The sequence below is a fragment of the Filicampus tigris genome, chromosome 1 (assembly GCF_054856515.1).
Source record: "Filicampus tigris isolate MCC_2025a chromosome 1, RoL_Ftig_1.0, whole genome shotgun sequence".
NCBI classification, from domain to species: Eukaryota; Metazoa; Chordata; class Actinopteri; order Syngnathiformes; family Syngnathidae; genus Filicampus; species Filicampus tigris.
The window spans coordinates 21,017,363-21,028,539 of record NC_141217.1 but is presented as its reverse complement, the minus strand read 5'-3'; the positions used below and the strand labels follow the sequence as shown (position 1 = coordinate 21,028,539).

The following is an 11,177-nucleotide window of genomic DNA, read 5'->3' as shown; positions in this document are numbered from 1 at the left end:
GCGCTGGTCCGCCTACAGGCTCGGCGGGCGCTTGATGGCTCCTCGGTTGGCCAAATGGCGACATCGTGCGGCCAAAGCGTATACAGCAGCTTAGCGTGCTTGTTTTCGCCCGCAGAGATCCTGCTATAGGCAGAAGCAATCGATTTCAACAAGGCCGTAGAAGGAGCAGATGGGTGCGTTCATACCTGCTCGAAGTTCCTACAATTTTCAGCTCGTTCATCTTGGCCATTTTTTGTCCACGCACATCGTCTACAATGTTATTTATTAATTACTACTTTTACTGCATTGGATGTTGAATGTTGTTGTTAACATAAGTTCTTGCAATTAGTATAAAACACCAATTTGTTATTTATTTATACATCTTTTTAAAAAAATCAAATTTGATAGCTCAAAAATATGTTTTTATATCACTGGCATTGGGCGGAATCCTTGTACATCCAAAATCATCACTTTTCAGGAGACCACAAAAACAGCATGAGAGAAAGCCATTTTTTAACACTTGAGATTGCTCAATAATTTCTTAAAAATAACACTCACACTACACGTGTGGACTGACCACTAATATAGATTTGTGAAAAAATATTGCATTTATTTAGCAAAATGGGACAGGAGGTTTTGGCCCGATGCCAGCGATATATTCTTTGTACCACTGTTATTTCTTATGTTGCTAATAACGCAGTCACACACACAATTAGTTTTATTCTATCTATTCTAATATACACGACAATCTACTATAACAAATATAATTTTCAGGCACGTGAAGTTAAAATCATTGTTTGAACTGAAATCACACAAAACCAATTAATTCAGTCTGCAAAGACAATGTGTATTACATATTTTTAATTCAAGCAATTTTTTTTTAATTGGAACAATATTCAGGAGCATTTATCAAAAAGCTATAATCTCATCATTTCCATTGAATACAGTAGAAAAGAGCATAGCGGTATCACCAATTTATATATATATAAAAAAAACATCTGCATAGTCGAAGAGAAGACCAACAGAACCCCACAGGAACTATCCTTGGCTTGTTGACAAGGCAGCACACTTGCAATATGGCCTTTTTTGTGCGTGTACTGCATATGTCAACATTTTTGCTTATAAGCGCACAACTGAGGCAATGCTAAATAACCAAAAGTAGTTCACAGGGCCAAGATGCTACATCCCCAGTTCAATCTTTTTGTTGCTACAACAATCGGATGTACCTCTGACTGACGATCCACCTGCTCATGGATTACCAGAATGATTGTGAAAATAATCAACATGTAAACATGTACAGCTGGTGGAGGTCCAATATAGCTGTTTTTCTCTAAAAACAACCAATAAAAGGTTACAGATACTGTATACATGCGTAAATAATCGTACCTGCAACGTAAAAGTGTTGTCATTAGACGTAATATAATTCAGATAAGTACTGCAAAGATTAAAGTTGACTATGCAGGAAAGAGTATTGGGTGGCCAGAGTGAAAAGAAAAATAGAGAGATGCTATAAGAATAGTTGTAACATTACAAGAATAAAATTGTAATACAGTATGAGGGAAAAAAGTTGCAATATTACAAGAAAATATAGGTGTACGACTAGTATGTATGTTAAGACCATATTACCATATTACAAATTGACTTTTTCATTACCATTCCATTCCCATATTAAAATTTATTATGGTAAAAATACTAAATTGTTGCAACAACATAATTATGAATTCATTCTTTTTACATTAAGACTTTTCTTTTCCGTGTGGCCCAGATTTGGCGCAATTATGTAATGCTAAAGGCAAAAAGGGGTATTTTTGAATGAAATAAATTATAAAGATTATATATGTATATACAAATTATAAACATTCAGTATATTTACATTTGCATGTGTTAAACATACCAAATCATTATGCCATGCATGAAGTGTTTGGGAGGGCTTCCTACAAGATAATCTGAGGCAAAAACATGTCATCAGTGTCATTAATTCCAGTGTATGGTTGTGCTAGAAAAGCACACAAAAAGGAAGGGTCCAAAATAATTAGGGAAACATTAATGAAGATTCACCTGTTTTTAATTCAAATGCTTGAAATTGGTACAGTTTAACTATGTGAAAAGAGTCACTGTCGTACCTTTGCACAGTGGATGGGAGTAGAAAAAATGTCATTGGAACAAACGTTTTTGCTGCACAAGTCTGCTCCTCTCCATCCTGAGATGAACATTAATTATCAGTAGCCATTTGTTTTGTCACAATTGATTTGAGACCCAAAAATAAATCGTACAAGAAAGCAAAAAGGTTTTTAACTGAACTCATCCCGCTGGTAGCGGTCTGATGATCAGAATTTAAAAAATGGAAGACGACAAGCCAGCATTCAAAAGATGATGGAGGAAAAAAATGCTCAGTGCTGCTTTGCAGCAATGTTTATTTTGTGTCAACGTTGCCAAAAGGGGGTAAACCTTCGGCGTGACACAAAAAAACCCGAAGTTGTATGAGAAAAGGGCACGGTTGGATCCCTCGGTCACTGCGAACACTGCGGTCTCCGTGGCAGTCACTTTGGACAGGACTGGAAGTTGCTGCTGACCGGACTGAAATGTTGCCGCCAATGAGGCCGGTTTTACAACTATATGTGCACAGTGTCTCACAAGTTCTCCCCGGGCTGGTACTGAGGCTCGGTGGACGTGAAGTAATCCTCCAGGAAGCTCTGCAGGTACTCAAAGGTGGGCCTCTCCTCGGGCTCTTTCCTCCAGCAGGTCAGCATCAGCTCGTGCATAGATTCCGGGCACTCTGCCGGGCACGGCATCCTGTAACCGCGCTCCACCTGATCCAGAACCTCCCGGTTCACCATACCTGGAAGAGGGCGAGAACACTCATGACACACACACCGCCACAGTTTGAAAGACTTGACTGTCCCACTTGAAGAAGAAAGTGAATACACCCCTGACATTTTTGCAAATATGTTTTTATATCTTTTCATGGGACAACACAGAAAAAAATAGCACTTTTCTACAATGTAAAGTAGTCAGTGCATAATGTAGTAGGCAGCTTGTATAACTGTGTACATTTACTGTACCCTCAAATTATTAGCCACACAGAGGTGTGATCACTTTTGTTGCCAGTGGTTTGGACATAAGTGGCTGTGTGTTATTTTGAGGGGACAGTACATTTACGTTTCTATACAAACTGTACACTGACTACTTAACATTGTAGTAAAGTGTCATTTCGTCAGTATTTTCCCATGAAAAGATTTGTCAAAATAGCCTCAAGAATTATACACATATTTTGACAGCATATTTCTTGCCATGGTGAATTTGGCTCATTTTCCAACACACACTGGGGGCGCGGCGGTGGGGCCGGTGGAGGTTCCTTCTCAGTCTGCCCCTTAAGGTTTAGTAGGCATTGCAATTTAATAACACACCAGAACACACACAGGAAGAAACCGGCTCAGGCTGCACCTTAAATTTTAATTGCTTTAATCTGTGGCGTGCTTTTTTCCCCTCAAAATAAATCAAGGTAACGTTGTAGTATGTGTTAAGCAGTAGTGTGTGGTGAGGTTCAGCAGTGGTGAATGTCTTTTTTTAAAGATAAAAAACATGAGGTCTTCTCTTTGTATTCAATATGTTATGAAAGCCCTGATTATTAAATTACCTTATTGTCTGGTATCATAACTGCATGTCTGATGTTTCTAAAGAAACAATCCGTGTCAAAATCGGTAAAGAACTGCAGGTTTTATGATTAATCTATTGGGGCCAAACACAGTTACCTGAATACAAGTGAATGGAAGAGATTGTAGTGGACTACCGGTTCAAGGTGGCGGCAAAGTCTGCACGCCCCCGACCAGCCGATGCTGGGTTATATTTGTTTACTGGCTTTTTCTACGCATTGCTCAATGGAGCTCAGCACTGCCACACGCTGGCAGCTGCAATGTACTTTTTTTTGTCAGCATGTGTAGTACATACTGTATGTGATAAAACACATTTATTGGCGATAGAAAGACAAATAGCAACGTCTCTGCCTGAGTCGGCAGTTAATGTGTGCATGGTCATCGGAGGCACAAACATTGAACGTTCAGTGCATCCAGCCCGTCTTTATTTACTACTTCTCAAATTTCACCAGGAAATACAAATTAGGCTATCATAATGATTAACTTATTGATAATTATTGGACCGAAAAGAAAATCCATGTAAAGCATGGACCATGGAATTAAAATACAGCATAATTTAATGTAATCATAAGGTTTTTTTTTCTTTTTTTAGCGCTTCACATGTACAGAACAACCAGCAGGGGGCGGCATTGCCTTACTTGCCTACCTCAATCGCAGGTCCCTGGCGCTAAGACAAGCAAACTGGAAAAAACATGACCTAAATAAACGTGGCTTGCCTGGATATGGCACTCTTCCTTTGGTGGCCAGTTCGGTCAGCAAGATCCCGAATGACCAGACGTCAGATTTAATGGTGAAGCGTCCGTAGTGAGCCGCCTCGGGAGCCGTCCATTTGATGGGGAACTTGGCTCCTGCACAACAAGATAACGCGCACACACAGCGACGCATGAATGGCTGACAGCATTCCCAATCAAGAGATCCAAGCTGGAGGTGGACTCCTTGCTGACCTTGTCTGGCTGTGTATTCGTTATCCTCGATGAGGCGGGCCAGGCCAAAATCTGCCACTTTACAAACCAGGTTATCTCCCACTAGGATGTTGGCGGCTCTCAGGTCTCTGTGCACGTAGTTCATCCTCTCCACATAAGCCATCCCTGAAGCAATCTGACCAAGAAGCAGAACCATACACCAAATCAGAACACCCTTTTATCTCCTAAACTACAAAAGTTTGGTTGTAGATGACCACAATGTATCCCGCCGTGCATACTTCAATTGTGTGTGATTGGTTATCCTGCCCTTGGCACATTACCAGTAAATTGTCTGTCCTTTGAAAGATTATGCAAAAATGACGTAGAAAGGGGAGCGATAAGCATTCTTTGCTCATGTACAGTTACAAACATATTTGAACAATAACACTGGCAAAGGATAGTAAAAGGATATTGCTAAGTTATTTAGGCTGACCTGTGACGCCATGTCAACCAGTTGAGGGAGTCGGAGCATCTTGCCCATTTCACCTTTGAGGAAGTCCAGTAAGCTACCTGTAGACGGGTAAACAGCGAGTGGGGTAGCATTAGAACACCGGTAAAGGTTTTTATGGTGTTAAAGAGAAAATCAAGGCAAAACGTTTCTTTACAATATACAGTATATGGTCTTTGCGGTCCCACAAGTATTCTGAACACGGTATTCCGATTAATATTGCGTTTGTTAAATGTGAATTCAGCAGCAAAACACCACCCTTTGTAATCCATCTCAAGGGGAGGCCATTTTGCTACTTGCTGTCGACTGAAGATGACATCACAGTTGCTCAGGTCTCAGGTAAAAACCAATCGGGGCTCACCTGTTTTCTGAGTTGGGTTATGTGATGTTAGCATGCTGATCTGTTTGGCATCTATTGAATCCAACTCAAATTAATTTGTAATACAACAGTAAGACAACTTAGTTACTTTTAAAAAACAAATCATTAATTCGTTTATTTTCAAAGTAATGTAAGACTTTCCATTTGATTAAATCCAAAGGTTAAAATGCTTCAACAAGACATGCAAAAATCACACCAAATCTTTTATAAACGATTGTTATGGATGTGCAACGGGTAGGAGGCCCAAAAGACTTATCACACTGAGGCATAAAACTAACTTGGTGTTATTGTGAAGCATGACAAGACACATAGCTAATCAAAGTAAAAAAATTTCCAAATCCATGCAAACCTTTTCCCATGTATTCAGTGACGATGTAGATGGGCTCCTCTGACACCACGGCGTAAAGCTGGACTAGCTTCTCGTGCCTCAGTTTCTTCATGACCTGGGCCTCCTCCAGGAAGGCTTCCGGGGACATGGTACCAGGTTTCAGAGTCTTGATTGCCACTCGGGTTGTACCGTTCCACGTTCCTGATAAAAAACAAGTGCCATCAAATACAACCAGCCAACAACCAGTAAAAACCTAAGACACAAAAACCAAAATCTTGGATAGTGACCTCCTTGTCAAGTCCTTAGGCTGCTGGAAACACCTTGTTTGTTTCATAGTCTTTGGTTCTACGACAATACTGGCCTTGATGAAAGCCACGCTTACCCATCCAAACCTCTCCAAAGCAGCCCTGTCCGAGCTTCAGGTCTAGGCGAAGAGACTCTCTGGGGATCTCCCAGGCATCCTTGGCTAAGCCCTGAGTCTGAGGCTTCAGCACTGGACAGATGTCTGACAGACTGTGACACAGCCCATCAGCATGTTCTGGAAAAACGAGACAACAATGTTGCTGTCAGAAGGTGAGTGATAACATTCTGGTAAATACACAGGAATCACAGGGAGTGGCTAAACGTTCAACAGTATTAGAAGCAGTGGAACCAGAAACTTGTTAAAATATGTTCCCAGGCTCAGATTCAGAAAACAGGTTTGCCGTGATTGGTCGTTGTGAGCTGTTGTGATGTCATTTTCAGTCGACAGAAGACAAAATGGCCGCCCCCAGAGATGGCTAGAAGCGAGTGCATTTTGCTGCTTAACTTATATTCCACAAACGCAAAATTAATCAGAATGCTGTGTTTCAACTAGTGGGCCTGCTGGGAACATATTCTTGAAAAAATATGTTTGGGTTGACTTCCGCTTTAAAATCAGAAAAGCCCCTATCCCACTGAGCAGCGAACAATCGCGAGTGTTTTCGAAGGCAGCGAATGTTGCGTTCATGTCGGAGTCCGCCAGGGTCTGTTCAATGTCGCAAATGTTCTCCAGACGCTCTCCAGACGCTCGCCAAACTTTGCGATTTTTCTTGTCGCAATGTTCAAAATTCCCTTGCGAAAAGAAAAGCACGGGCGAACGTCTGCCGACTGTTTGGCGAACATTTGCGGCCTTGAACGAACCCTGACATGAATGCGCATTTTTCCACCGTCACCAACATTTAAAAAAAAACATTTGACCTTTTTGCTGTTACATACAGTACTTTTTTTGGGTACATTTTATTGGGTAAATTCTTTAGCTTGTTGTATTTAACAATACTTTATATCTAACTATCTAATACCTATCTAACACTTATACTGTGTCAAAATGCGTAGGCTGTGTCCTCCAAAGGTTGAATTCGAAGGCCACATGACGCAATTTTGGGTGTGCCTCGACCGCACACCTATGTCCAAATTCACACGGCCTGCGAATATAGCCTTCAAAGCTAGCCTTCATTTCCATGGAGAGGAGGCATGAGTGAGGGCCACTTTCGGAGCGCGCTTTCATAACCTGCATTGCTTCGCTCTTCTTCTTGGCCACTCTTTTACACTTCAACATTTCGACGTCTCTTCTACCAGCCGAGCACATTGCCGCCATCTTGTGGCGGTGCAGAAGACAGTCGCGAGACCTGTCCAAATTCGCCACGATGTACACGGTCCACAGAGGCTACATGAAGAGTAGCCTTCAAAGGATCCAGCCCGTGAAGGGTCCTTCGAAGGACGCAGCCAACGAATTTGGACACATCTATCGATAGAAGACTATGTCATGATGATCCAATGAAGCTAATTGACTCACTGCGATAGTGAGTGACAAGCTGCTGCAGAGTGCTAAACTGCGTGCGGGATGTGATGTAAAAGCCGCCGCTGTCCAACTTCCTGATCTTGTAGTGTTTCACATTCAGCCCCTTGGTGTTGTCGTAGTCCAGCACAGATAAACAATAGGCACCTGCACAGAGACACGACGCGACAGAAATGTAACATAACATCTGTGGTTATCTCCTCATAATAAACTAACAATATTCACAAACACCTCCGTCTCACTTCTTTGAATGACAAACGGCAACAGCAAAATGAAGTATTGCAATACGGTTGTGTCAATTTAATGTATACAACAGGCAATCAACAATTCAATGGTTGGTGTTTTCTTTTTGCCCTTACAACTGTAAGACCAATTTAATTTAACCTTCCTAACAGAGTAACCTCCAGAAAACTTCACATTTTAAATACGTGTTCGAAGGTTCGTTATAAAAGTTTTGTTCAAGCCTATCCCCTTCCGTTGAGCCATTTTGGAAAATATATAATTGTTGGATGCCGGTCAGAAAAAGAGAGCTGTAATTAAGGTGTTGTGGCTCCTAATCAGGTGTGCTTTGTAGTCCAGAAATTACGGTGTATGTTAAGTAGTATAGTAGCAGCATGTGTTTATGTATGAGAGAGAGTATAGTAGTAGCATGTGTTTATGTATGAGAGCGAGAGAGAGAGAGAGAGAGAGAGAGAGAGAGAGAGAGAGAGAGAGAGAGAGAGAGAGAGAGAGAGAGAGAGAGAGAGAGAGAGAGAGAGCGCTCTTTCAGCTGAGAAACTGACAGAGAAAAAGAAAAAGAAAGAAAGAAAAACCAAAAAAGAAAGAGGTAAAGGAAAGAGAGAGATCTTTCATCTGAGAAACTGACAAAAGAAAAAGAAATAGGAACTGAGAAAGGGAAAAAGAAAGAGAAAGAGGAAAAAAGGAAAGAGGGAGCTCTTTCAGCAGAGAAACTGACAAAGAGAAAAAAAAGAAAGAAAAACAGAGAAACCGAAAAAGAGGAAAAGGAAAGAGAGAGGTCATTCCGCTGAGAAACTGACAAAGAGAAAAAGAAAAATTGAGAAAGAAAAAGAAAGAGAGAGAAAAAAATGAAAGAGAGAGGAACGACGTAGCCGAGGATCCACTGCAAATATCACAGGTAATGTGGTCTTTATGCCACCAGAGGGCAATCGCAATCAAGTCAAATGTCTGAATCACAGCACCAGCCCCTAGCCACTGGCAATGTCCCCCGCCTTCTTCACATGTATTAAGTGGGCGATAATGGCCCGTGGCTGTACAGGCCTCATCTCCACACTGACCCAATTCTGTCTGGCTTACCCAGCCAGCCAGGAAAGACCTCCACATTGCTCCTTCTCGCACAGTTATTTCCCCCTCTGACATCCCTAAACTGTCCCTGTTTCTTGTTTTAAGCAGGGCCTAATAACCAGAAATAGGACACACACATTCATAAACAGCTGAACCCAAAGGGGGAATGCGGGCTATCAGAAGCATCTTCAAACATGTCCTACAGGCATCTCATCAGACCCTATCCCATCTGCTTATGTTAGGCCCGCACAGGTGAGAAAAAAAACAGCTATGTTTCACCCTTCTTGTTTGAACATGTTTAGAGAGACGTGCCATGGAATTTAAGCAGATCGGATTGAACTCTAAATGAACAAAAATAATGCGGTTATTATGAGCTACAACAATTCAAAGGCGGGTGTTTTCTTTTTGTTAAAATTGTAATTACTGGATGCTTTAATTTCCAACCGATCTATCCATTTTCTTATACTCTTGTCCTCACTAAGTTCGGGGGTGAGTGTAGCCTCTACTGCTCAGTTTGCCAGTGTAAGATAGTGGAGCTCTTTTGAGCTGTCACAATTGTGCCAAAATGTAAAGGGCTTGCTTCAAGACACCTTTGGGGAAATAGGCAGCTCACCCCAAAAAATACTGGTTTTGTAAATTCACACTAATGGGTAGGCAGGTAGTCCAGAGATCCAAGTATAAAAGCAATTAAAAACAACATTTTCTGGACCCGCTGTTGGGAGGGGTGTCAGTTTACTTCCCAACCACTGCTGAGGTGTCTCTGAGAACGGCATGAAATCCTACCCAACCCAGTCTTGACTGTTGGCCAATATATGTGTAAAGCGTTTTAAATTACCCTTGAGGCATTGCTTTTTGTGTGGTGGGGAAACTATGGCAGGCGTCAAGTCATACAAAGTACAGGTCAACACTAATTACAGTAGAAAAATAAAAGTTCCTGATTTTTGCAGTCTGTGCTAGTGTTGGTGTCATGACACCAAAATTTTGACTTCAATACTATACCCGCATAAAGTACCTTGATACCGGTCCTGAAACTATATAGACAGTATTAATTCAAACAATTACTATAAAGATAGTATAAGGATACTATAATTACACTTTTAATAAAATAAAAACATTTTTTTGATGTTTAAACTTTTGGATCAGACCAAAGACAAATTATCCAGAACAGTTTGGAAATTATGGTATCGTGTTAGTTTTGCGCCCTAAAATTCACGATAAGGTACTGGTACTAGTACTTGGTGCAACACTAATCTGTACTTTATATATCTTTGACACTTTAAATACACATGCAAAATATTTTAAAAATGCTATGTTTGGTATCCACTTGCAGTATGACTAAATATCAATTTGGCAGAGGTGGGCATCGCCTATCCGTCACTAAGTTCCCGTCTGTATTTCCGGCCTACCCACGTGGTCCCAGTCCGTCCCTCGTCGGCGACAGCCAATCAGCGTTGAGAACATAATTTTTACGTCACATGTAGGTGCCGCACAGCAGACACGCTGTCAAATAAAGAAAATATCTAATAAAAACAACAGACACACACACGCACAGCGTGGTGTTCGGTGAAATAAAGACAATATGTATAAAACGAAATGTATAAAACACAGTTATATTTTGAATTTTTTCCTTTATTTGGCTGCGTGTCAGGAGTGCGGCACTTGCGTGTAATGTGGTACCGGTAAGTCTGTAATCGATACCGTTTGTCTGACTTGGACCGACCGGACGGGCCTGAAATATAGACGAGAACTCAGACGGACTAAAGCACTGACGAATGCCCATCTCTGCAATTTGGTAAATGCCATATTTTACGCACACAGTGGCCAGGGCAGTTTAATTCCTCAAATGATAGGAGAAGTGATTGCAAAACACATTTGGGGAATTTTATGGTGCTATTTCAATTTGTGTCAACTGAAACCGGAATTGAAAACAAAATAAGAAGGGTGTGGAGAAATACAGAGAAAAATCAAGAAGCCAGGCAGGTTGGATCGAGAAAATTTAGTCGCCTGGTCCCTGGAAAAGAAACGTAATCATTGCGAAATACACCGTCTCCATGCAATGCAAAAATATTAATAATGCGTAGGGAACTTGTTAACAACATATTGTAAGACTCCCCATCTGAGAGACTACATGACTTGATTCCCTCCCATTCCAATTGCACATATTGCAAGCGTCAGAGGAGGCATCAAGCTCACCTTTGGTGGTCTCGCTTTCTCTCACCAGGAATGTTCCTCTTCTATTCTCCAAACTGAGCAGCAGTCTCTCAGAGTCACGGCGGGTTATCTTGCCAAAATACCACCTGATTTGGTCAA

At 41.3% G+C, this 11,177-nt stretch overlaps 1 protein-coding gene across 6 annotated transcripts in view; it reads right to left on the bottom strand.

The window, feature by feature from the left end:
- Window positions 1-823: 823 nt before the first annotated feature.
- src (SRC proto-oncogene, non-receptor tyrosine kinase) overlaps window positions 824-11,177 on the bottom strand; it is a 33,838-nt gene continuing 23,484 nt past the window's right edge. For all 6 annotated transcript variants that reach the window (XM_086025921.1, XM_086025940.1, XM_086025956.1 and 3 more), the window contains 8 exons: window positions 11,061-11,164; window positions 7,563-7,712; window positions 6,132-6,287; window positions 5,771-5,950; window positions 5,028-5,104; window positions 4,577-4,730; window positions 4,349-4,480; window positions 824-2,818 (listed from right to left, as the gene is read on the bottom strand). In XM_086025921.1, coding sequence (XP_085882047.1) covers window positions 2,610-2,818; window positions 4,349-4,480; window positions 4,577-4,730; window positions 5,028-5,104; window positions 5,771-5,950; window positions 6,132-6,287; window positions 7,563-7,712; window positions 11,061-11,164 — 1,162 coding nt within the window. In that variant the 3' untranslated portion in view covers window positions 824-2,609. The remainder of the gene's footprint in view (window positions 2,819-4,348; window positions 4,481-4,576; window positions 4,731-5,027; window positions 5,105-5,770; window positions 5,951-6,131; window positions 6,288-7,562; window positions 7,713-11,060; window positions 11,165-11,177) is intronic.